The 27,668-nt window shown below is 45.4% G+C and overlaps 1 protein-coding gene across 2 annotated transcripts; it reads left to right on the plus strand.

Annotated features, from left to right (window-relative positions):
- Positions 1-664: 664 nt before the first annotated feature.
- Positions 665-27,640, plus strand: LOC124194096 (protein sax-3-like). Of its 2 annotated transcripts, XM_046588130.1 has the most exons (10): positions 665-738; positions 904-1,000; positions 1,199-1,409; positions 12,251-12,616; positions 21,546-21,714; positions 21,852-21,982; positions 23,432-25,213; positions 25,286-25,401; positions 25,473-26,579; positions 26,651-27,640. In XM_046588130.1, exons 3-10 carry the CDS (start codon positions 1,277-1,279, stop codon positions 27,446-27,448), a joined length of 4,602 nt encoding a protein of 1,533 aa, XP_046444086.1. In that variant the 5' UTR covers positions 665-738; positions 904-1,000; positions 1,199-1,276; the 3' UTR covers positions 27,449-27,640. The 2 variants fall into 2 exon arrangements, with proteins under 2 accessions (XP_046444086.1, XP_046444087.1); XM_046588131.1 differs by lacking the exons at positions 665-738; positions 904-1,000; positions 1,199-1,409 and adding an exon at positions 2,428-2,842.
- Positions 27,641-27,668: the final 28 nt, after the last annotated feature.

Below are 27,668 nucleotides of genomic sequence, written 5' to 3' on the forward strand. Positions count from 1 at the left end.
CGGCCCAGGATGATGAAGGGGCCAACCAAGTGCTATGCTATACAAAAAGAAGAAAAACCTGGGAATATAACCTTGATGAGTTTAGAGTTTGATTAACAACTGGCGTGATCCAGAGACGGCGTTCTATTAAAAATAAAAGAATATGTTTAAATGTATATATGCATATAGGGACGGCCGCCGCTGGGCCGCGCCGCGTGCTGATTGCAATGGCGTTTTCCATTATCATTCTCTCTTGTGGCTTCAAACGGAGTCCTGGAGGCGTTCTTATTGTGCCGCTCTTAAAGTAATTATCTGCACCCGGGTTTCGTGCAAATTTTTTACTTTCATTTTCACTGTGCGTAGGGGGTCTTAACTTGTTCACGAACTATTAGATACTGAAATAATTGCGATCCATTTCGAAGCGGATGTCGAGTGCAGGTGAGAAAACCGATTTGATCGTTTTCGCGGTTTAAATTTAGAGGAAGGGGTCGATTTTTATTCTATCGATATCTTAAAACGAGCTAATTAGAATAAAAGAATCGTCTGCTATCACTTGTTTTCATTTGGCTTAAAACGACTTTCGATATAGTTTACAAAGAAAATGAAACGATTAGCCTTCTGGAAAATTGCACGTGGCTGCACATAAAATAGCACAAGAAATAAAATGACTAAATCACGATAATGTGGTCGTCGCTCGTCGACTCGTGTCAATTTTCGTGTCGTGTGGCTCTATGCCTTCCACTCCATGCTGTTTAGCAGGTAAATATTAAAACAAAGAATACAATTAGAGAGATAATGGTAGCTTAAATAGAAGAATTGAAACTGTTCCAAATTTGTGAAATGCTAGCTATGTCTAGCAATCATGTATGCCCCCGTCTAATGCATAGCAGAATGTTCACACTGTTAATCTTTTCCTTTGTGCAGATTTGAGACCTGAGCCAGTCATCGTAACAACAAGATAAGCAAGTTTTGCTTGTGCTGGACCTTTCATCACAGCAACAATCCCAGAATCATTGTTTGGGTAATGAGTTTTCGTTACTTTCACTAACCTGTGACCTGCAAGATATTTTAATGACACATGACTTGTGTATTACATGGAAACCTTCAATTCTCCCATTTATTATACAAATTAGGGTCTACCCACTTTCTCATTTACAACTTTTCCTTACTTTGTGTCTGTAAATATTTTTCGTAACTCAATTTATTTTTTTCTATTTAGATAAACAGCATCCCTGTTGATTGGAGATTCTACCGATGGCCGAGCTACGTATCTTTTCCTTCGTCTCCCTTTCATAAAATGTCCTCGTGTACACTTCATGTGAATGTGGGTGTATTCACGAGGACCCCCTTTTCTCCCTATCCCGACTACTGGATTCAACTTTTTGACGGATGGAACGCTTATCGCCTGGCCGTATTTCCCAGGCTTCAAGGTAGGAAAATCTCCCATTCTTCCCATTTGAATGTTTGTTGGCGTTGGTTATAAATCGTTACCGAGTACGATTACTCCCAAGCTGTGCGGTTACTGACTGGAACTGTTTTCTCTTGCCGTTCTTGTTGACTCAGTCAGGGTTCATTAAATAACCCATTTGTAGAGCGACTGCTGCACTTCAGGCTTGTTTTTGTATTTCACAACATTGTCTCTGGGTAAACAATTCCAGAATATTTTAAATTTAAACACTTTGAAGCAGAGTGCAAGTAGAAAACCATCACAGGACGCCATCCTATAAAGTTGTACACAAAAGAAACGTCCCAACTTTCCTTTCTTCAATTTTCCATTTTCTTGGAGGCATTTTCGATCGTCCAAGAGTTCACGCTCAGTTGGTACACGAACAATGAGCCCTGCGGACCCTTTGGTTTTTAATCTACGCCCCTCTCTGTCGATTAACAGACCCTTCTCGACGCATATGATAATCGATAGAAATCGATTCACAGCGCCTGCTGTCCCCCCAATGACTCTCCAGACTGTAATCTCATTCGGCCGCCGGACATTTATTACACAGCCCCGTTAATTGTGGACTTATATATGCCTTTAAATGACTATATAAATCTACAGAGCCCTTCATATCAGGTAGAAAAACTATCACACCCAAACAAACGTCAAATGAAAAAGAAATATACTCTTGGCATTTAATATGGCAATACCTTTTTCAAAATATTTTGAATCCCGCGCGTTTTTTTAAAATGGAGATTTGAGCTGTACACATCAATACGAGAGGTGCGGAATGCCTTGCTACATGTATCGAATGTTGTGTCTTTGTGTGAGCCACGGGAGCAGCAGCAGCAGCAGCACTTCTTATATTCGGGTAGGAGGGAACGATAGAGGAAAGTGAGCGAGTCATTCATTGGGGGGTGGCGCTTGCGCTGGTTTCTCTTGTCGCCATGGCAACACCCTACCGACTACCCAAGGAAGAGAGACCCACCACCAAACAGCCAAAGAACCGACTCCTCAGTCTTGTAGTGCTGCCAGAAGGAGCAACTCGTATGTAACTCGCTCTCAATTTTGATTTGGTTATTCTTCTCCGCTCAGTCTGTTTCGTTGGCTGTTTTTCGTTCATTTCGCAACCGAAATTCCAATTGGGAAACCGTTTTCTTTCGATTGTTTTATTTCGTGACAAGAACATGGACAACCATTTGAAGGTGTTTTATAATTGATTTATATCAATTCCGGTTGAAACTTGGGTTGTTCTCCCATCTCTGAAAGTGGTGTAGTGCGATTCTCTTTTCTTTCTTTTAATAAAAAGAAAAAAGGAAATACACGAAGAAATAACACCGATGCGGATGACTAGGAAAACGGCGTCGGGCTGGCTCATTCGGCTGGCCCTGACGGCCGCCCTTCTTCACTGGGAATACGCCGCCGCTAATGGTACGAATATTCTTCTTCTTCTTCTTATTTAAAAAGAAACATACACAAATCTCTTTTTTTTTTCTTAACGTGTATTTTTACACGCGCATTATGCGCTTATTTGTAGATTTCTCTTTTTTTGGGTATGTGTGCATGTTTCTTTTCGTGATAAATGATCCCGAAACCGTTATCGATCGTTTAAGGCATGTTTCCGTGTGTGTACGGCTCGTTGAAACGCGCAGCATTGCCGCGGGTGGTAGTAGTGTCTTGCCATGGAGCAGCGGCCAAAAAGTCTATCGTCTATATCGGGTACTTGTGAACAGATTGTTGTTGAAGTGGATGGAACTCTGGCGACCCAAAAGAAAATGGAGAAAGGGCCGTTTTCTGTCGACGTCAGATCTATTCGGCGGCCGCCCTTCCCAGTCCCACCATTGCGCCGACATCGCGTGAAACAAGTGGAGAGGGGGGAGGAGGAACAATAATACGGGAAACGCATTACCAAAAAATAAAAGCCCGACTGTCACTAGTAGCTTTAAAGAAGAAAAACCTCAACACGCCTCTTTGATTTTTCGACATCTGTTTTGTTTTTCGGACGTTGGCCATTTTCACGTTTTCGGTTGGCGTTGCAGTTCGTTTGAACAGATGGCCCAGTAATTTAACGACGAGGTTGGATAGATGGTCATCTCTAAGACGGGAATAGGTCACGTGATTGGCAGAGGATTGCGACGTGTTATGCATTCAATGAAGAGGAACAACCCGCCGAGAGATAATCGGAATCGACGTCGTTTTGACGTGTGAGTTGTAGGGGGTCGGCCGACTCTGTGTGTCTTTCATATAGCCACCCATCATTTCCAATAGGCATAGGCATATCCCAACAACCCCAAACCCCAAAAAAAAAAGATTGTGAGTGACTTGGAACAAATGGGATTCCTACTCGGATGATGGGGCTCCTGCCCACTTAACTCGCTTTTCTTGAGACTCTTTTACATATCTTTCTCCAGAGAGAGGGCGTCTTCTCATGTCTTTTGGGAAATTTTCTCTCCCCTCTTATAGTATAACTATTTTCCCGTTCTTTTATATTTTTTATTTTCAACTCGATTGACCTTTGGGTTAGAGCCAAATCTATCCGGGCAGTGGTGTGCTGGGCAGACACACATCACCTGTCGTAAAGTGAAAGAGACAAGTGAAAGACGCGATGGTGTGTCTTATCTCTCTTGTATCATTTTTATGTTTTTTTTTTCACTCTCAATTCCGTTATGAAATTTTGGTATTGGGATGATTCTCAACTCGGATCACGACTTTTCCCGTTCTCGGACGCGGCCATCCGTCACAACTTGTCGGCGTCGAGCTATAGACTTTGAAATGACGACAATCTACACAGACCTGTTTTCCTTTTTCATTCCAAAAATAAAATCAAACGAGTCACCAACTCTTTTGATGACTTTTCCTAGAAACAAAACTTCAACTGGGCACACAATTGGATAGGAAAAAAGGCGGATGCAACCACGACAACAATTTGTTGGGAATTACATCACACAAGTGTATAAAGCGCGACAGTCGATCCGGCCATGCAGCCGTTTTTATATGGACGCTGGTGGTGTTTTATTTCTTGGTAAATTTTTATTTTTTTTTGAGTCCGAGAAGCGACACGACACCCTCCCCTCCTCGGCTGGTCCTTTTTACTAAAATAAAAAGAAGAGGAGAGTGCTTTCCCTTGTATATATTTGTGTGTATGTATATATACAAGGCCAGAGAGGCGGCTAAAGAGAGACCAGCTGTTCAATTGCCGTCGTAAAATTCTTTGGGCATAGGGAAAAAAAGTGAAGAAGAAGAAGAACCCCTTGAATTTCTTCTTTTGAGCCCATCTTCTTTTCTTGGTGTGTTGTACACCTTGTGTGATTTATGATTCAAATGACTAAGAGTCAGTGGGTCCGCCTACTACACCCGGACTCTCTTGTATTGTACATAGCTCAGCCAGCCCCAGTCTCAGCAGCACTCGTATAGAAACTGGCGCAATCATAAAAAGGAGAGAGATTGTTGTTGTACGTCTCGTATGACATCCACTGTGCCAGCCGGGCCTTCTGGTTGGTGTCCGTCCCCGATTTCCGTCCCTTTTTGGTGGTAGAAAAAATAGAAATTTTCGGTGATCGATATTGGGGAGCAGCGAGAAAAACAAGACGGTCGCAACTCTTGCGGAAACCTCGCGGAAAGTGGGTAAAGAGGGTGAGCCATCTGCTCAACCTCACACACTAAAAAACAACAACCCACAAGGCCTGGAATGAGGGAGAGATGGGCTCGTCCAGCCAAGTCATCACATGCCGCCGGGTTGGTAAAATCACAAAAAGAAAAGAAAAAAATTGTTGAGCGCTTGTTTTTCAATAAAAGTGTTACAGTTGAATAAAGACAAGGGTCTATGAACATGTGAGGTTTTTTTTGTTAGCTGGCCCGCCCGTTTCAGCGTCGGCAGATTATTTCCACAACAACAACAGGAGAAGAAGAAGCTCATTAGACGCAAGTCGAGCGACTGGGAGGCGTGTACACCACGACCGAACGAGTCTTATACAACCCGGACTACCATTTACCTTTTTGTTCTGTTCCGGAGGCGCGCGTGTAGACGTTTATATCTCCCGCGTTCTTCTACTAGTCTATAGTACGTCCCAAAAAAGGCCGACCTAAATCGGCACACGCGGGACAACGCCTCTGCAACAACACACGACCTGCATGGGCAAGGTGGAAAAAAGCGATTCGACTCTTATCTGGTCCTCCTTTTTTCTTCTCAGCTTCACTCAAAAAGAGACGAGAGTCTCATCATTGTTTCTCTCTCCCGAAATATAAAAAGGAACGTGACAAAAAAGTGTCGCTTATCACTTGTCGCCTCCATTTTCTAGATGGGCTCAGGCACTGGGAGAGACACACAAGAATTCAGAAAATAGTCGAGAAAGTGTTGAGTTGAAATTTTTCTTTATTTTTCTCTCCCCCTATCGACTGACGGCCATATTTGGGTGTGCCCAGCCGTTTTTCTTTGCCTTCGCCTTCGATCGGGCAACCCAATACATCAACAGAGAAAACAACAACAACAACAACATAGGGATATCGAGACTATTAAAAATCTAAAAAAAAGACATTTCTTCTTTAAAAAACAACACAGAGAAACTATACAGCCATCAGGGGGTGAATAGAAAATGGTGATGGATGTTTTGGATGCGACGACGACCGGATGAGTTCACTTTCCGTCCATTTTATTTTTGTTTTTTTCTCTCTTCCGACTTTTCTTATCTCCGCATACGCCTCGCTCTGTTCGTCGGCGATAAAATATAAAAAGAAAAATGGCGGGTAATGATCGCATTCTTTTTAAAAAATGGCAAAGTCCTTTTCCATGGCGTTGGTTTAAATGTTCAATACTGGCGCATTTCTTTTTTATATTTTTTAAAATTTTACATTTCGAAATGATTCCCTTAAAAGGGAATAAGGGGAGCGCCTATTTCGTCTCTGGTCGATAAGAGAAGTAACGTGTGATCCTTGGGTGATTTGACAACTTCAAGCCGGTAGCACGGTGCGTGCTGGATCTAAATTTTGATTTAAAAATAGTAAAAAGAATAAAATCTTTTTTTATTCTTTTCTCGACTCATAACAATCATCATCAGAGTAATAAAAGAAAGGGACGGAGCGTGTCTCTGATGGCTCACCTTTTAGTCTTTTTCGAGAGGGTTGGGTCTATCCATCAGCTGTTGGGCCGGGGCGAAATAACAACACGGAAATAGTGTCGCGTTCTCGGCTTCATTTGTGAACGTCAGTCCCTTCTTCTCTCAGATCCCTCCACCAACACACACAACATTTTTTCTTATTTCTCCTATAGGCAATCTGATAATTATCAGAGCTGGAAAATATATAAAAGGGGGGAGTCCCAATGATCGAATGCACCACCATCAAGGCTGCACACACCCCGAGTGGTGGTAGCAGCAGCATCAAGCCTTTTTTCTTTTATATCTTTTTGGAATAACTATTGGTGGGGGGACCTGTGGGTGGGCAGCTCTCGGTTGGCTCTCGTCCATATTTACATATACCTGAAGGGAAAGAAAAACCCTATGATTAGCATTCATCAGGCAAACACATCTCTCTCCCTTGGAAAAAAGAAAGAAAACTCGTGGGCCAACACCCTGCTGCCACTTGTGTGTGTGCAGCCCAGGTTGATTCGATTCATTATACTCGCCACGATATCTCCCAACCTTTTTTTCGTATAGGGGGGGGCCAGACTTTTTGTTCATTTTCTTTTTCTCTTCAATCGATATGGAAAAGAGACGACAACGCCTCGACGATCATTATCACCCGGCCGCTCGTTGTTTTTGTGTGTGATATAGCGGACGCCTTTTTTTCTTATTATTATTATTATTCCTTCCTTCCTCCGTATAATGGATGATGGATGGCCACGATGATGGCCCTAGTCGTGTGTACATGTTCCTATTCTATACAACGCTGCCAGTGTAACGCCAAAGTACTTTAAGAGAAAATTTCTCGTTGTAGGAAAATCAATAGGTAAACAAATGAGTGTGTATAGTTTGCCCTTTGGGAGGTTATTGCGTCTCTGCGGAAACAACTGGAGGTTCATCCGGCGTCCTCTACGTAGTAGTAGACTATGCCTTGCATATTTCAACACGTACGAAAGGAGAAGGAGAGAGGGAGAAGCGCAGGATCCATTTGATGGAGATGGATGGGAAATGGGGTGCGCAGCAGCATAACGTTAACTCAAGAAGTAGACGAAGAAGAAGGGGAGAAAAAATACGAAAGAAAGTTCAGAAAATCTTTTTTTAAAAAAGACGAGTGAGAGAGAGAGACCTTCATTTCCTCCGGCATTCCACACTTTTTCTTTCTTATTTTCATCCTCTTCTCTCGTTCGTTGTTGTTTCGCCGGCTCCCAATGGCGCTTGGCTCTAGCCCGTAGTCATTGTGTGTTAAAAACCAGTATAAATATCTCCATAGCGCAGCACAGCACACAAGAAAGAAGAAGAAGAAAAAGGGGATCGGTTGAGTTGGGTGTCCGTCTCCATCCCTCCCATGATGTGTGTATATTTATGTATCAACAAACCAACGTGCCGAGCCGAAGCCCAATAGATGACGGCCTACAGCGGAGCTCGTAGAGATGAGCGGAAATGTCAGCCGAGAGTTTCAACATTTTCTTGGCTCAGATTTTTGTGTTTAACTTCAAAAGAATAAAAAAAAGGGGGAAAATCTTGTTGTGAATGCCGTCCGTTTGTTCTAGACCATTGACCATATATACTTCCGAGTTCCTCTGTTTATGAGTGACTGGCCATCATGTCCGCGTCTATAAGCTCCATCCGAAACGGGCTACGCAGTGCTGTCGCCGTGACGACGCCAGCATCGACCCGCTACTCCGCCAAGAGCTGCAACTTCCCCCCCACACAAAGATAAACATGTCCCGAGTCGTTGCTTTTGCCGATGCCCAAGAATGTTGCTGCCGGCGCCGCCCTCTCCACTACTATTCAGAGTGCACAGCTCTTTTACAAAGACATTCTCTTTAAGAAGAGTTTCTTTCCTTTTAGCCACACAGCCCAGCAGCAAAACGACACACAACTTTTTTTAGTTTTTTATTCCTAGATTTTTCGATGGCGTCCGTCGAACACTTGACAGTTTCTCCTATAATAAGCTGCCCCTGCTGGTTTCTTCACTATTATCTTTTTGTTTTATTCGTCCTTTGGAATCATAAAATACGCCCCGACACACATCTTTTTTCGGCCCTGCCGCGCGGCTGTCAGCGCTCACGCCGCCAATTTTGTCTATTTTTTTTAACTGAAAAAGGACCCGCCGCGCTATTACGCCAAAAAAATACAAGAAAAAACAACCAAATAAAAACGTGTTTGGGAATGACGGAGATTTTTTTCCCCGATAGGCAACGCCCATCATTTGCCTATTTCACTCTGCCATGTTCGTTTTTTTTTTGGTTGTGTCTGCCAGTCGGGAGAAAAAAAATAAAACTGAACGACGAGTTTCTATTTTTTGTATTTCGGGACTTGTCTGTTTGTTGTTCACGTCGTTTGACGGACGAGTTGGAAAAAAAGAAGATGGGAGGAACGAGTACACGGTCGTCCAGCAGTTGGTGGGTGGAAAAACAGGGTTGCTCATCTGTTAGCGCACCACCCAACTAGCCGTGTGTGTCTGATGGTCTCACGACGACTAGACACACATGTGCGTGTAACTCTCTCGAGTGGCAGAGGGGAGGGGAAAAGAGCTGGAAGGGAAATACAGCGAGTACCAACTGTTGGGTAAGAACTCTGTACACCCGAGGAGGAGGAGGAATAACAACCCAAAAGCACAAAAAATTGGGCAATGAGCTGATGCTGATGGCAGTGACGAGAGAAAAGAGTCGACGACAGCCCCAAAATCAACCCCCAACAAAATTCCTCCCCACCCAAAAAATTCAAAAGGAACAAACCGGGGCATCAATCACGTAACAACAAAAAAAGGAAATATCCGTTGCCTTAATAATATTATAGGGGTCAGTCAGTCAGTCAGTCATTTCAACTGTTGAATTGATATGTTGGATGATGATCATCGATGTGACAACAGGCGATCGAGAGTCACAGGGGCCCCCCATTTTGTAAACATTTTTCCGACATCCGTCCGTCAGCAATCTCGGGGCGTGCGTGTCACCAACGCCTCATCCCCCCCCCCCCTTCCATGTCAGACCGCCAGTTGTGTGTGAACGCACCGAACGTTGCCGACTTGAAATCAATGCCGACGAACAACAATAACAATGAGCCGCCACCGGCCTAGCCCCAGCGTGTAGAGATTCGAATGGGGAGCGTCGCCCAGGAGGAGTAGTAGTAGGGAAATCACATGGCGGATGGCGCATGGCTTCGCCAATGAGACGACGTCAACCGACGCCGCGGCTATATACTTTGTGTGTGTGCTGTGCTCTTTCCCTTTCCCTCATTTCTATTTTTAGACGGGCCGAGAGCACAGAGACAATCGAATGCGCGCATACATAGCCTCCGGCGTTTGGAACATGATAATAATATGGCATTTCCATATCGGCACACACAGACACGCACACACCCGCGCATATTATAAAGATTCAATCGTGCTGCTGGACCCATTGACAAATGCAAAAGCGGAAATGTCAAAGCCCGTCTATTTTCCCCTTATCGGACCCCCCCTAACGGCGGCCCCACCCACGCCGCTGGGCATTCATTCAAAAAGTCAAAAGAGAGACGTTTCGCATTACTTGCCGTGTGTGTCTTTCCCCCCTTTCACGGATGACTTTCCGTCCACCCCTATACGTACACACACGTTGAAATGGACCGACGTCTCCATCTGGCAGCGTCGGCCACCACCGGTCCAGCACGCGCCATTTCCAGAGGATCCGGATCGTTTGCCACCGATCTGATGGATTCGCCCCAATCGTCCAAAAGTTGTTGGCAAGTTTGGCTCAATTGAAAGATATCGAAAAATCTATATCGGCCAGAGTCTATATTGATGGGTCCCTTTTTTCTTATATTTCTCTCCCCCCTTGAGCAAAGATGGATGCATCCAGCCGTGCATTATATTTGCTCTGTCTGTCTCTACTCATCCAGCATTTGCAGCTGCTCCGTCCTGGGCTCTGCCATCCCCACTTTTGTTATTAGAATAGACGTACAATCTAATCCATCCTTCCTTGTATAGATTGGCGGAGTGGGGGAGGCCGCCAACTCTTTGTCAGTTGATATGTTTTTGTTCTCCATGGGTAGAGAGTTATACTATACACCAGCAGCAGGAGCAGACGAAAGCTTTTTTCAAAAAGGTAGACACTGCTGGCACCGGGCCAGCACAGCACCAGGTTTTTCTCCTATTGAGGTTTTTCCATCCCACGGCGTTCCTTTATACTTTTGTAGAAAACCCCCTGCCCCAGTCTCTCTCTCTTATCTATCTATAACCTCCAAGGCGAAAAACTCAACGGAGAGAATACCAAGTACAGTACAACAAAAGGAAGAATATCAAAAGAGAAATGTCGAGTATATAGTATAGATGATTGTGTATAGCCGGCTGATGCCCCCACCGAGATGAATAGATTGGGGTCGGGCTGGCCTGGGGTCGGGCTGGCCTGGCCTGGCCTGGTATGGTGGAAGATATTGAACTTGGTCGATCTCTACCGACACCTGGCCATCTCAGTTTACTTATAAAGGTGGACTGTGCACAGTGTCACATTGGCAATCTCTTGGATCAACGACCCGGCCAATTTGATATCTAGCCATAAAACACACAGTCAAAAAACTAAAAGATAAAAACACACCCTGACCTTATATTGTCCATTGATCATATCAGTCGGAAAAGTCGAGGGTGTGTCAATGATTATTTAGAAATAATCATGCACCATTTTGTTGCTGACAGTCCGTGTGTCTCTCTAGAGAGTCTAGCTTGGCTCTCAAACCCCAGAGTATAAAAGCCTCTCACTCTTTAGCCTTTTTTTTCCCATTCTATTAGGTCTCTCTGCGAGTATGAGGCACCGCTGGGAGTCGTGTGGCTTTTTTCTCTCTCCCCCGTTCCATTACGTCCACGTCCCATGGCGATCAGCACAGCAGGCGATTCTTTTTTCAGCTAGGGGAATATCGAATGTTTTTCTTTTAAAAAAAAAGAGGGTGAAAACGCACAGTTGCAAGTTCAGACCATTTCTCCTTGGGTACATAATAATAACCCCCAATAGTCTAAAAGCGCTTGTTTGCTCGGCTGATTCAACTGATGTTTCATTCACTTTCCTTTTCTATTCGGCCGGGGAGATGATATCAACTGCATCATCTGCCCAATAAATTCGTAGAGATACACACCATGTGTGTGCACTGTGTGTGTGCACGTGGTGTCGAATATGGCCGAGGGAGTGTCACACACATCGGACACGGTCCGATCCAACGGCGACAATTTACGATCTAATAAAAAAAAGGCCTATTTTTCGACATCTTTCGTCGGCAAAGGGGTGAAATCAGTTTAGACTCTTTTTATTATATCTTATCTCTTATCAGATAAATATGGAGGGGAAGGTCAATAACAGACCAACTTGTATATGGCAGCAGTTTCTTTTGTCAATAGAGAGAAACCGATGCGTTTGACAGACTCGAGCCCAAATAAATCTCGAAGCAAACACCAAGTCGATTGGCAATGCAAATCACCCGTTGATGGCAGATTTGAAGTAGGGGGGGATACATCCTATTGTTGAATGGAACAAACCGACAGGGGTGGGGGAGAAGGTGAAAAGAAATGACAATAGCAGAGAGTCGATTTTTCTATTTACTTTTTTTTGCTAGCCGCATCTGTGGTTCATTATCTGTCCATTATATCCAGCCGCCATATTGACTATTCAAAAATACCCGCCAAAAAATATTTTTAAAATAAATTCAAAAATGGCACTTAATAATTGTTTTGAATTGATTTATTTCTTTTTAGTTGGTAAACCTCCGCGGATCACTGAGCATCCGTCGGACGTGACGGTGCCCCGTCACGATCCGGTGACGTTGCAATGCTCGGCCGACGGCTACCCGCCTCCAGTGATTGAGTGGTACCGCGACGGCGAGTTCATCATCAGTTCCAGCAGTTCCAGCAGCGGGGCCGTCAGCGCCACCAGCAGTTCCAGCAGCTCGTCCATGTCGTCGTCGTTGACGGGAGCCTCGCGAATTCTCCTGCCGGGCGGCGCCCTCTTCTTCCTCCGCGTCGTCCACAGCCGCAAGGAAAACGATTCCGGCGTCTACTGGTGCCTGGCCCGCAACTCGCAGGGAGTCGCCCGCTCACGCAACGCCACCCTCACCATCGCCCGTAAGTCGCGCCAAATTTAAAATTCAATTCTATAAATTAAGAAATGAAATAAAAAATGATTTCAGTTGACACAAAAGTAGGAAATTTAAACTTGAAATGATCGTCTAGACTCTGGGTCGGTTTTGTGTGTGTGTGTTGTCTATTATTGCCGCCGCCGGCGGCCTCTGCATCTCTTTGCCAGTTGTTCCGCGCCGTCTATTTCGGACTCGTGTTGCTCGAGTCACTTCCGCTCCCAAACCCAAACATTCCTTCCGCTCTTGTGCTCAGTTCCTTTTTCTCTTTTAAACGATCCATTTTAGAAGAGAAAAAAGAGACGCAATTGGTCGGCGCCTCCAACAACAACAACAACACGTCCGTTTATTGTCGTAGCCGCGCTTCTTTTGTTTTCCTTATCGACTTTTGTCTTTTTTTTTAGTTTTTTAACGTCTTGTTTTTTCTACCGAAAATAAAAATCACTTGCAGCAGCATCAGACTAACTCTCTGCACCTACTAAAATGAAAGTAGCTATACTATACAGCCGGGCGTCGTTTGATGATTTCCCGTTGTTGGCCCGCGCGTCTATAATCCGCCTCGCGTGTAAAGTCATAACAAGCGAGAAAAAAACCGTCAAACGGACCGATTCCCACACACGCCTCTCTAGACTTGCATACAGTCACGACCGTCATGAATCTCCTCCAACGGGGGGTCCCTTTTCTCTCTCTCCTCGGCCGAAAAAAGAAAAGAAAAGACTATCGCCATGTCTATAATAAAATATCGAACCGCCATTCAAACTGTGCGCGGTTGGCAGCAGCAGCAGTGGCGGCTGGTTAGTGTTGGCTAGTTGACGCTGATTTTTTTTTCGCCGTTAACCGCTGGATATGAGAGATCTAACGGGTTGTTGTTGTTGTCCTTTTTTTTATATTTTGACTGAGGAACAAGAAGAAAGAATCCCACACGTGCCATTTAAGAAATGATTGCAAGTGAACAAGCCGCTAAATGAATAGGAAACCAAACCGTGTCAAACCTTTGGCCTACATTGTCGCATTATATCTGGTACTACTCCTGTTGTCATTATATATAGAAACAGCAGACCCATTCTTTCTTTTCCCCCCGTGTCTTTTGGTTTCGGTTTTGTGCCACTCAATGAATTTGAACGACCGGAAATAACTCATCTAGCCCGAGACTTGATTTTTTAAAAAATAACCGGTGAAGTGATATAGAACATCATCAAAGGCCCAATCACGAAAAAGAAGCCGAGTCTCGCTAGCTCACTAATGCACCCGATACACCAATTCGTGTTTAGATTGCGCATCTCTCGTAATTTTCTAGTCTATAACAACCGACTTGTCGGTTTATATCGGGAGCCAGCCGGAGCTGTAGACGGTGAATGAAAGGTCTTTGGCCTCTTTTTTTATTTTATTTTAGTGCTCCCACTATATGGGGGTAGTAGCTGTGTGGGAGGGGGGGAGATGAAGAGCAGCTGCTCCATCAAAAGACTCTTACTAGATGGTAAAAGAAAAAAAGATGTTGACCAACTCGTATAGCGAATTCATCCTCATTAAGGACCTATTTAACGACACCATATAGTCATATTCAATTGCCGGCTAGATAGCACCGCATACATTCGCTTGCTGGGCGGCGTCCGTTTTTATATTGTCATTTGAGTTATACATCACATTATTCGTCGACTACCATCTGTGGGTGGGGGGGTAATTCATTTTTTTTCTCTCGTTTCTTCCTTATTTTTTGGGTTGCTGAACAACTTGAAGGCCGTGCTAACTGCCCGTCGCTATACTATACAAGGGTTCATGTCGTTCTCAACCTAATTCAATATCGTCCCCCCCTCCAGCAGCACCTTATTCTCCACTTCTACGTATATATAATCCTGCGCTGCATAATATAGAGACGAGGCGGAAACACGCTTCATGAATATTTCAAGTCTACGACGCCTCCGTCCGTCCCTCCGTCCGTGTGTGTGTCTTTGAATGAAGCGGGGGTCTTTCTTCTTAGCTATTGTTTGACACTCCCCCCCTCTCTTTTGTGTGTGTCGCCCAGTAGTAAAAATCCCATCGCCACACTTTCTTCTTCCCCAAAGTGTTTTTTCTTCTTCTTTTTCCCTTTTGGAAAAATTTCTGCTGAGATTTTTCCTCTTGCGTCAGAATAGAGAAAACGGAAGGAGAGTCTTGAGGGAGAGAGAGAGGGAAAAAAGGAGGGGGAGCGATTGAATTTCACTCTAGTCGATTGATCCACCCTCGGATGTTGTGCGCCGTGTACAACTTTTTTTGAAATAGACCCAATGCTCTCCATAGACACACACATTTCCGCATCTCTGGCGCTGGAGAGGAAACGGAAAAAATCAAATAAAATCAATACGAATTGTTCTGTTCGTCGTGTATCGAATTTCCAGCATCTTAGCAACGGCTTAGAGACGCCAACACACAAGTATATATACCTTTTGTAACTGTGGGACACTTTTATTTCACTTTTCCACCCCTGCGCATGGTCGCTAGTGTGCAGCTAGCACTCGTCAAATCATAAAATCGAGGGTTGTGTGACGTCTCAGTCGACATATAGCTCCCCCTTTATATTCCATTCTCTCTCTACATGTCAGTATTATTATATCCTCGGTGTTATTTTTCTCAGTTGGAAGAAGAAAAAATCCCAGGCGAGAGGGGGAGGAGGTACCCTGGACAAAATCCACTAGGACGACATTTTTTTATTTTTTGAAAAAGAAAAATGTTTTCAAAGCGACACCCTCGATTGCCTCCATCGCGTCAGATAAGAAAAGAGAAGAAAAACAACCCCGGAAAATTCCTTCAAGACTTTCTGCGCTTATAGACGTGCGTGGTGGGTAGTGGATGTTGCGTCGATCGAAAAATCGCTGACGCAACGATCTAGAATGGGGAAAACAAAGGGACAAAGAACAGCCCATCGCTGTTTGAATCTGTAGCACGCGCATTTGAGGTACCTAACCGAGCTGGAGTATTGGGCGCAATCTTTGAATATCTACACACTGTGCTCTTTGGCACAGCCTTTTTTGGGGACCCCACCTTTTTTGTATTTTACGACTGAGGGTATATTCGTCATCGTGTACACGCAGTTTTCAGGGGCCGCTTGGTGGTGGTGGTGGTGGCAATTGAGTGAAGCCGAATCGGATCAATACGTAAGGCCCTCGACGACATATAGCCCCAGCAGCCATTCCATTTCAGCCATCAAAATGGGGGAAACAGTTCGACTTTTGTACATTCCTAGATGACGAGGTCGAAATATCGATTGGCATCTTTTTTCTTTCTGCTGGCCATATAGTCGACTATAGTTCAGTTGCTTATTCACTGATATTTGATTTGATTTCCTTTTTCTTTTCTCCCATCGGCCAATGATTCGCAGAAGAAAGTAATGAAATACCGACGAGGGTCAACCTGGAGTTTATCGATCGTCCTCATCTATCTATCTTTTTTGCCCCCACTAGCTAGCATTCTCCCTACTACCAGCATCTATGCACATGTATTATGTATATGGCTGCTGCTGCACATAGCGCAATATCTCCAAAAGTCTGTCGAGTATCTATTCAGACTATCTGACTCAATTCGAGAGTCATCGCGGGGCAGTTGGATAAGAGAAGACCTTTCTCCTTCTAGATTTTTGTTATTAGTTTTTCTTCTTTTTATCCTCTCTCACAATATTTTGCCGACTGAAACGGATCAATCTCCATGCAGCCGCGAGCTCAGCAAACAAATGCGCTCACAGATATCCGTCAGCAGCAGAAAAAGTTCTTCTTCTCCATTTCCTTTTCATTTTCTTATATACGAGAGCGTGTTTTCTTCAAAATAACAAACATCCCGTCGTCCATCTCTCAATGTGCATCAGCAGGGCTGGGCTGCTGGGCTGGGCTGCTGGGAAAAATGGCCGGCTCATATCAGGTTGCCTTCATCGCCTTTCCCCGGCGGGTCACCCAACCCTTAATTCTTTTTATTATTTTTCTTCTTCGTCAGAACATCAGCCTTGAATTCCTCGACTCGATTCAGCTGGAATCCATTCGATTGAGGTCGATCTGATCATTTCTTCTTTTTGTATTTGGCGCCATCTTTTTTTATTTTCTTTTACTGCTGCTGCTGCGTTCGATTCTAATCATCTTGTTGGCCATGTCAAGAAGCAAATCATCTGTCCCATGTTCATGTCCCGTCAATACTATCGAGCGTAAAAACCATTGCCAGCAGCTCCATATCGATCCAATTGATCGCTCAGCAGCCCAGCTATATAGTATAGTAGTAGAGACGGACAGAGATAATGGACTGACCTCCTTACGGTTGGTCTGTTCAACTTGACGGAACCTACGCCACATCTAATGGATGCCTACACACATCCTCTCTTTCTTTCTCTCTCTGTGTGTCTCATTTCTTCTTCCACGTCCATGTAATCAGGCAAGCTGCCATCCAAGGGGGTCGTTACATGAGCCAGGCCAACTGTAACATTCACAAAGAACACTGTAACCATAGTCTGGAGCGACAAAGACTATCACAAGGCTCATCACGGCTAGTTGGGCCGCTCGCTCGACGGGAGGTCAGCTCGAATAATCTGTGCCCAGCACAACCGAAATAAGAAAAAAAAAAATGGGGAAACAGCACACATGGGTGGGGGGTTCAAAACGTGATGACGCGATCCAAAAGCCAAAAGCTGGATTTTTTCATTGTTCCGGTTGAAGAACAAATAAAAAGGGAAATAAAATAAAAGGTGGACTCGCACAAACGGTCAATGACGCCAGCAGTAGCCAGCACAGCACAGCACCAGCCACTTGTATAATTATGAAAGGGCCGTTAAAGCACCACAGCTCAGCTCAGCCAGCAGCAGAGTCGTCAACTCGTTTTTAATGATTCGGGAGGGAAGGCGGTTAAAGCGACGAGCTCATTTGGTGGGGAAAAAAAAAAAAAGAAATTTCCAAAATGTCTCAACTGTTGAAAAAGGCAAAGTTTATCGTCTCGACACCATCATCGCGCTTCCAACAGAAAAAACCGTAATGACCCCAACGACTTTTTATTTTCTTTTTTCTTTCATAAAATAAATATCGTGAGACTGTGTCTGATGATGTCTATATACTGAGTGATCGTCTCTACTGTACACACACAGCACCCGAAAGAGTGTGTCTTTGACGTCACTGGAATTATTGTGTGTCAAAACGGAATTTGGCGTGTTGGCTACACACAGCACACGTCATTTTGGTTTGTTTCACTCGGCGGATTTTTCTCCCTTTAGTGAAAACACAAGTCGACAATGCACCACAATGGGCCTCTCAGTTCTAGAGCTGGTCCGTGATAAGGGCAGACGCGCTTTCTTATGTAAGTGCACGCAAAAGGGCCACGACCCAGCGCAAGAGAGAAAAGCAGAGAGAGATAACCACGGCTCATTGATTTCACACCCAGCCGAGCTGCTGCTGCTGCTGCAACTCCCCCCTTCATTGCGGCAGCTTCTCCACACATTCCGCCATTGTGTCAGCTCCCGGCCTGCGTATACAGTCTAACTTATTCGGCCGGCAATCTGGAGGAATCCAGTCACGCTCCTTTGTCTCTTTTGTCTGCTGCTGCATGCCAGATTCTTTCACCCTCAGCACCACCACAAGTCAAGATATTCACAGCATTCATTTCTTTTTGACTATTACACAATCTATCCGGTTGCGTTTTCTTCTCTCGGTCCGGCACTTGCACACAGTTGTGTGGAAGCGCAGTAGCAGAAAAGGAGAGAAACCAGAGGGGAGAATATTTTTTGTATTTTATATTTTAAAATAAAATGAAGGCGGCGAAAGGCGAAAGAAGAAGAAGAAATGAAAAAGCTGAAAAACAAATCAAGCCAACTTGATTGATTCCGGCGTGCCATTGATGATTATTCAAATTCTCCCGCGCGCGATGTGGGATGGATCACAGCTGCTGCTGCTGGGCTGGCAAGTGATGGCGGAAAAAGGAGGGTGTTCCATCACTGTAATCAAAAAAGAAACAAAAAAATAAAAAAGTTAAAAACGAGATGAAGAAAATACCCCAGCTGTGTCTAGAGAGAGAGAGGGTATGTGGAAGTCGCTGGGAATATTTTAAGGCGGTAGCCAATCAACAGCCCTGTGGCTGATGGCACGGTCGGTCGCTTTCTTTTGTGATTAGCAGTAGGGGGTCCGTAACGAAATGATCATTTTCCCCCTTTTTCATTTTTTTAGATTCTTTTTCCTTCTTCCAAGGAAGAATTAAAATTTCTTTATTGCTATAGACTCGGCTGCTTGATTCTCTCGACATTCTTTTGTGCGCACGATATTCCGGCCGCTGACGCCGGACGAGAAGAACCAATAGAATTCTAAGAGACATTAGACTTGGTGTATTTGGTTGAATTTCCTGTTCTGTTGATTAGACGCTGGCTTTTAATCGGAACAAAGTGGTTAAATGGCACGTAAAGGTTGATTCAATTACGCTCCATTTCCGTTTTAAACGAGCGTCTCACAAAGTCAAATGACCGCAGTTGAATCACATTGAATATCATCAGCCGAGCGTGTGTGCTCAATTGAAAAGGAAGGTCATATTATCTGCAATTGCCACATATGCGGATGACGACAACGCCGCCGCGCGGTGGGTCTCGATGGCTTTTCACTCCAGCGCATTCCGGCCACCACTGAAAAAGAGATGACGCATTGAGCTTATTTTTCCAGTTCAATTTATTATTATTCCATTTGCTTGGTGGTGGTGGTGGTGTGGCGAGCCAGAGATTTCGAGTAGACAGACAGACAGGGATGACATTTTAATAGCTCGCGTGTCCTTTCAAGTGGCCGTTTCCTTGGTCAACATTATATCCAGCACGTCTAGAATGGTTATGGTGAATGCCTCCCGCTTCTTTTTGACACGAACGAACGCGCATTAAAAGACTTACCGACACTCTTAAAGACCCAATTTAAGTGTCAACGCGCTCCTATAAGGCCCACCCCGAAGAAATGAAAAACTAAACGCTGCTGTGTTGAATGTATCAACATCTTTTATAGATTCCGGAATGACTATTAACATCATCACCATTTGAGACTCGACATTTGAACGTTATAGCGGGTTATATAACGTATTATATTATTAGTTTAAATATGGCGGCCACAAGTCAAAGTCTTTTTGATGAATACCAAAAGTTGTGTTGGCTGCGCCGAGTATAGTTGTGCTTCATCTCAATTGCGGACGAGGTTTTCTGGCTGCTACTTCGTGACAAATGACCGGATGCTTGAGCCAACTTTGACCTTTACACACGTAGTAGTAGTTATACATGTACTCGCAAGTACTACCTTCCCTTTTCCGCCCATATACTATCTATTTCTTTTCTCGACCCCCCAGCTCAGTACAATCCAGATGTGTCCGCCATGCAGCCCCCAAAAATAAACCCTTAGCAGTTACGTCAAAATCATTTCGACTCTGAGAGTGACCTTTTGCCATTCGACAGGGGACTGTATAATAATAGAAAATAGACAATTGTCGCAATTGAAAAAAATATACAAGCATATAGAGTCCCTTTTATAATACTATTTGGAAAAAAACTCAAATGACTGCTTTGTTATTTATTCCCTCGTCCGACTTCCGGCACGTGCGGTTTTGGTATTATTCTATACACCGTCGAGAGTCAATATTATACCGTCTGTCATTTTTTCTCTTCTTAATTCAACTGTGTAGGGTTCCCCTTTTTATTTGTTGACGAGAAGGAAAAAGATAATTTTCTTTTACAGGAAAAAAAAGTCAAAACAGTCGAGGGAAAGTTGTCGTTTTCCTTTTTTAAAATTGACTTATCTTCCAACTAGGAACAACAATCGATATGTTAACGAACGTCTCAAAAACATTGCGTCTAAATTATTTTTTGGAGACGACAGACTTGAATGCAATCTAACAAAGGCTATGTTATAATAATGGGCTGCTGCTAACGTGATGGGGCTGGACCCGTAAAAAGAAAATGTTATCTTACCATTTCCTGCATAGTGTGTCAATGACAGCAGGGGCTCAGTATATCCGAGTTGATGGTTCAAACTGATGAAGCGAGAAATGGGCGGGGACTCTGAAGAAAATATTTCTGCCTAAGTTGCTGCTGCACGCTTGGTGACACACGCGCATCTCGTCCAACGTTTGACGTGATGAACATTGAAGAGCGTTCCGCCTCCTGTTGGTTTCGTCTTTTGAAAATTCCCGCCTCTCCCCGAGTGATTTCTGTTGACATTTTCTACGCTCTTCTCTCCCGAAAACAAGCACAGTAGCACTCACTATACAGCTATTGCCCTTTAAAGTGTAGACACATGTACACAGTTTATATTTATCCGCCTGTGTGTATATTTTCTATGGACCTGCAAACACACACACACACATGGTGTACTACAGCCAAACCCTTGGCCAAACCCTCGGCAGTATATCTCATCTTGTCAAGTGGCATTAGCTATACTCGTTCCAATAATTTATTTTTATCCCCTTAACTCTCTTCTCTCATCTCTCTTTTGGCTATTGTGTGCCGCAAAAATCTGTTTAAAAGAAAAATAACGCTCACTGGCTAAACAGAATCTTTAATGCGCAGGCTCTTCTTCAGCCATGCTGGGAAACAGCTATGTAATTTCTGTGGCTGCTGTTTTTCTCATTCGAGCGATAAATCAAAACATCAAATGCCCGGAATAATAAATAGCAGCGGGGTCGAGTTACCCAGCACTAAAGTCCAACAGTCGTCTAAGGAATCGGAATCTAGGCGACGACAAAATGGCCATTAGACTCTGCTGCTGCTTTCGCTAGTTAACAAACTCTCACTCTTATAAAATGTCCTGGTGTAGCTGTTTTTAACATGAGCACTGCAGAGTGACATCTTTGAGACGTACTGAAACCAGATAATATGCACCACACGGTTACAACTCTGAGCTAATTATTTATCTGTTTTTGATTTTATTTTTATGGTACGAATGTCGCTGATGGACGACCAGATTTACAAACCGAGTTCAGGACGACGCCGCAACCGGTGCAGGGGATCGTTGGTGATTCAGTCATCCTGGAATGTGAGCCACCTCGCGGACATCCGGAGCCGCAGATTCGCTGGAAGAAAAATGGCCAATCGCTGGAGTTGGATCTCGACCTCGGCGTCGATTCCGAGCGGTAAATACAAACAGCGCACCCAATTTGAATATACATGCAGAATAATAATCAATATTTGTTTGTTTGTTTGTTTGCTATTTATTCATGGGGGTGGTCTGGTCCGTCTACTGCGCACACCATCTTGAATAACCAAACAGGATCCGAGTGGAGGCGAGCGGCAACTTGGTCATCACCAAATTGGCGGCCAGCGACCAGGGACGATACGTTTGTGTGGCCCAGAACACGGTCGGCATCCGCGAGACCTCGCCCGTCTTGTTGACAGTCAACGGTAAGAGAGATTCTCCGAGCAGCAGCATAAAGTGCACAGCTTCTGCCCTTGCACTACGGCTCTACCCTTCCTGTTTGGGATGTTTGTCTTGGCCGCCGGCTCTCTCACTTATGATGAAAGATAACCAAGCCAACTGCGCCTTCCATTCTTCCGAAGAAAGACAACAACACACAGACACAGACAGACGGGGTGATCTCGTTTCACCGTCAAATGTGTGTCGGAGGAAACCTCTTTGTTGGTCGGGTGAACTGGGGCCGACTTTATTTTAAAAAGAAGATTCTGCGCTTGGCAGTTGGCCTTTATCTCTTTTTCTGAGAACCGACGCCGCCGTGTTTGGGTTCCAAAGATAAAACTTGAAAGTTCAAAGACAAACACACGACGACACCCCCCATATCCTCCTTGGAGGCTTTTTCCAATCGGAAAACAAGCCAACCCTCTCGCGCTAAACGAAACTAATAGAGACCAAAAACAAACAGTCGAGTTTACATTAACACACACGGCCAGTTGCGCTACGAGACATTTTGAATAAAGGAAGATGTTATCAATTAGATGTAATCAAATTCACTTCATTAAATAGCCCAAACCCTTTTTACTTTTTGTTGGTGAATAGATTTTTCGTCTGATTAAGACAAATATTCACATAACTGTCGATCAAATCATTATTGACACGCACGCCGGCCTCACGATCTTCCAAGATTACATAATAAATTGCGTGAATATTTGAATCAATAACGTCATCTCACGTTTTTTTTTTTTTGTTCGTGGTTTGGTGGGAGGGAATAAGAGCTCGTTTGGCTAGTCCAGCAGTTTCTCCTCTTTCATATGCCAACGTTCTTGATTCAAATAACATAAATAAAAAGAAACGCGTGTGTGTGTGTGCTCAGACTGATGTCCCGACCGCGCTGGATTCATGAATATTCCCCATTTCATCATGGAAATGAGACGCTGTTAGTGGAGGGAAAGTCGTCGAAAAAACACATGCATGAATTTTAATGGAAAACTTGTAGAGAGGTGCGGCCAGGATGCTACTCAACACACAATGATGCAATCGGAGAAATATAAAAGACAATCTCGAGACCCAGTAGTCTCGACTGTCGAAGGTCTGGACTTGTTCGTCCCGCTTGTTTTGGCTATAACAATATCTTCATATAATATGAATACATGAATACGGGTTGAATGGTCAACTGATGAAGAGGCACCTTGTTATCTCTCTCTCTCTGTCTGTGTGTTGGTCTAACCCAGGGAAAAAGTCATGAAACGCACAAAATAAAAACCAAATAAAAACGTGTTGTTTTTCATTTGATTTTTATGCGTTGGCTCATTATATTTCTCCCTATCCAGCTGTTGCCATGCCGACAAAGTTGAGATTCGATAATTTTTAACTCGTCATATTTTAATTTAAATAGAAATTAATTTTTTTCTTTTCAAATTTTTATTTATTTTCAACAGTTCGACCGGGAGTCATTCGCCCGCCACAAGACGTGACAGCTCTAGTGGGAAGTGACGTCAATTTCGAGTGCGGAGTGACAGGCGATCCGGCTCCCGTGGTCACTTGGCGGCGCGTTGACGGATCACCCATGCCACCCAACGGACGGACCAGGCCGGTCGACCACAACAAGTCTGGGCTACTTTCCATTCTGCGAATCGAGAGAATCAGCGCCTCGGACAGTGGCCGCTACCTGTGCAACGTTGAAAACTCCCTGGGCTCCAGTTCCGCCTGGGCACAGCTGACGGTCTTGGTGCCGCCCACCTGGGATTTCGGTGCCACCACCAGCAGCGGTAGTAACCAACCCAACAGTAATTCTCCGCTGCCAAAGGAAGCCAGGGCTCACGCTGGGCAAACAATCAGCCTGGACTGCCCAGCCGACGGATCACCCAAGCCGCTCATCTTTTGGAATCGCGAAGGCCGGACGGAACCGTTTTTCGCCAACGCTGCCGTCGACGGAGATTCCCAATCCAGCAGGTGGAGTGTCCTCAACAACGGGACTCTGGTGATCCGTGACGTGCGCCGAGAGGATGCCTCCGCATTGTGGTGCGCCGCCGTCAACGAAGCTGGAAGTTTGATGGCCCGCACACGACTGGAAGTGACGTCCATCTCGACGCCACCACCGGTCGTGATCGAAGTCGGCCCGGCTAATCAGACGCTGCCAGTCAAATCACCGGCGTCGCTTCCCTGTCAGGCAGAGGGCCAACCGGTCAAATGGACCAAAGACGGCCGACCAGTCAACGCTAGTTTGGTCCCTGAAAATGTTGGCAGTTTCCAGGCATCTTCTCGTCCACGCATCAGCCTATCCGAGTCTGGCATGTTGATGATTGAAGACTTGCAACTCAGCGACGCTGGAACCTACACGTGCGAAGTCGGCGAGGAGGATCAATTCGCAGCCTGGACGGCGTCCCTGGCAGTTGCCAGCCCGACCAACCCCAACGTGGTGTTCCACCGCAGCCCCAGCGACCCAATGGCATTGCCAGGATCGCCATCTCAGCCTCGACTTCTCCATAAATCATCGACAAGTTTGACGGTCGGATGGCAGAGTGGATCCAGGATGGGAGCCTCACCTCTTCTCGGTTACACCCTTGAAGTGTTCAGTTCAGCTGAAGACGATCAAGGTCAACCTCGGCTGGGAAGTTGGACCTGGACCGGCCCTTTTGTCCAGGTCAAACGAGCCTGGCGTATCATCACCCGTGGCTTGAAAGCCGATCAGTTCACTCTGAACGACCTCCAGCCGGCCACGTCCTACACTTTCCTGGTGCGAGCTGAAAACAATCACGGACTTTCTCTGCCCAGTCCAGTGTCGCCCTGGTTCACGACTCTGCCCGCCATGAGACACAGCGGACAAGTGCAGTGGCAATCGGCCGCCGAGTTGGAGGATGTCCGGCAAAGGCTTTCCGTCCCACGACTCCGCTTGGATCAGGCCCGCTCTCACAACTCGACCAGCGTCCGTCTCTCCTGGCAATTGCTGGATGGCGACAGCGATCCAGCCCTGGATGCCATTCACATTTGGTACCGCCGGACAGAAGCCAATCCGAATTCCGACGAAGAGGACGAAACGCCAAACGAAGAAGTCGTCATTCCCATGAACAGGATCGCGTCGATTAATCATCAAGGATCGTTTTTCCACACGCTGGGCTCACTGTCTCCTTACACGCGTTACATCTTCTTCTTGGTTCCGTCCTTCCGGAATGTTCTCGGACAGCCGTCCAACAGCAAAATGGAACGCACAATGGAAACCGGTAAGGACGACTATTAAAAATCACGAAATATATTTCTTCAAGGTAATCTGAATTTTAAATTTTAACTTTTAGTACCGGCTGGTCCACCATTGAATTTGGCTGTTCGCCAATTGAACGCCACTTCAGTTCTCGTTCAATGGCTGCCGCCACCCATCGCCTTGAGAAATGGAAACATTACTTCGTATCAGGTATTTATATACACCATCTGTCGATAAAATTCTGGCACGAATTCATCAATCATTTCATTTATTATCAACAGATAAGCGTGGCTCTGGATGGCACTCCCACCAATCCTAGGACTTTACTGGCCAATTTAACCATCCCTGCTCTACCCACGTCCGTTGTGATCGGAGGATTGGTCATGAATACAGCCTATTCAATCCAAGCGGCCGCCTGGACATTGATGGGCCTGGGACCGACAAGTTTACCGGTCGTTTATCGAATGGAGCCCGTCATCTTGGCGACCAACGTCCGTTCAGATTCATCACCTTCACTGACCAAATCGTCACTGGACGACGAGAATTCCGGAAACGGCGGATCAGATTCAGCGCCGCAAGGAGTCACGCAAGTGGTCCAGGAAACGTGGTTCATTCTTCTCCTGGGTGGAATACTCCTGGCCATTCTCGTCCTGGGCATCACTGCCATTTTCGTTCACCGGAGTTTGGCCAAGAAAAAAGCCTTGTCGGCTTTGAGCAAATCCGACCCGATTGTCGACGCCAGTTGTCACGGAATGGGCGTAGGAGTGACGGGTACCATCCGAGGTCGCGACGCCTTTTGGTCCCGCGGTTGGTCGACATCCATTGGCAACACCAAAGAAATCGATGCTCAAGCCACGCTTTTGCCTCACGGAGACGGAACGGCCGCTCTGGCCAATCGCTCACTGGTTCCACCGCCGGAATACGCCGAGCTCCTAGGTCACAGCATGATGAGTCACGACCACCTGCAGCAGCAGCCGCAACATATGCAACACCATCAGCATCCGGGTCAATTGAGTCTCAGCTCGTTTCTACCCCGCCGGAACGCGAACGTTCCGCAGCCCCACCCGGCGGCCTATGCCACCACGACGTTGGTCGCTCATCGCAACAACAACATGCAACAACAGCAGGTTGGCGGCAACCACCACGACCCTTACATGGCTTCGTGTTCGGCCTTCTCCGCCTCCGATTCGAGCGGTTACACGACGGACGAATTGGGCGAGCGCTGCCGCCGGGCCTATCCATCAGGGAAGAGCTCCAAAAGCCGACAGAGTAACAATAGTAACGGTGTGAAACTGCTGCCCAACCTGGGTGAATTATTACCTCCTCCGCCGCGTCACCCCCCACCTTCCAGCCCTTCACAGAGCGTGTTTGATCGACCGAATCACGAGGTATAGAGTATCATATTCTCACGCATACAACTATTTCATTTAATCAATTTTCTTCTTTTGGAACTTGACAGACGTTAGCCAGTCATTTCGTTTTCAAGAACGCATCTCACAATAACGGACCTTCACTGCCAGTTCACAATTCGCCAGCCCTATCCAAGCGAAACGGATTGACTCCGACGGTTACTGGAGTGAATCCAACCAGGAGGTCATCAGTCTCCCCATTGGCCAGCAACAGCAGTGCCACCGGTTCCAACGGTTCAAGATACTCCCCCGATCACTACCAAGTTGTCGCCGAGGAGGAACCAAATTCGCCGGAAGACAACGAAGAGGTCAGCGACTCTGGAAGCAACGAGTACGCTTACGCCTATCACAACCCCATAGAAAATGTAAGGCCAACTGGAGTGATGCCCCCAGTCAACCAGGATCTTTGCAATATTGCCTATCCACGGCTCAACAGCTACGTACGGCCGTTTAACTCGCATCAGAACTATCAGGGACCACCTAATAAGCATCCCAACAGCAAGTGTAGTAACTACGATCCACCTCGCAGTCTCACAAGTCATTTGCTACCCAACGGCTCCTGTTTCGTCGACCGGACAGTCCAACCCATCGAATCGCCAAGGATTGCCATGAAGAATTTCTCGACTGGCAAACATTTTTCATACGAACCTTCTCATCATTTCCCCGAACGAGGAGCCCAGTCAGAATGCAACAACTTTGGAGGGGATGGCGATGATGAGGATGACAGCGGATCTGACGATGCTGGATGCCAAATGGTTTTGCAGAACGAGAACATCGATAACGAGTCTTCGCTCTATGCAGAGGCTCACAACTACGATCTGGCTGTTCACCAGCAGGCGAGAGAATAATATCATTCAGAGCTAATTTGTGAAATTATACGCACTTTTCTTGTGAAAAAAAAAATCAATAATTAATAATGACAATGAAAAATGTTCCCTGTAAATAATCTCGTTCAATTTTAACAAGTTATTGTCTAGTCATGTGGAAGCTTGTTTGTATGATACGTGTACAGCTACAATAAACGCGGGTCATTCCATGAATGCACTAGTGATTTTTAAAAATTATAGA

This window comes from Daphnia pulex, chromosome 5, assembly GCF_021134715.1.
Source record: "Daphnia pulex isolate KAP4 chromosome 5, ASM2113471v1".
Classification (NCBI taxonomy): Eukaryota; Metazoa; Arthropoda; class Branchiopoda; order Diplostraca; family Daphniidae; genus Daphnia; species Daphnia pulex.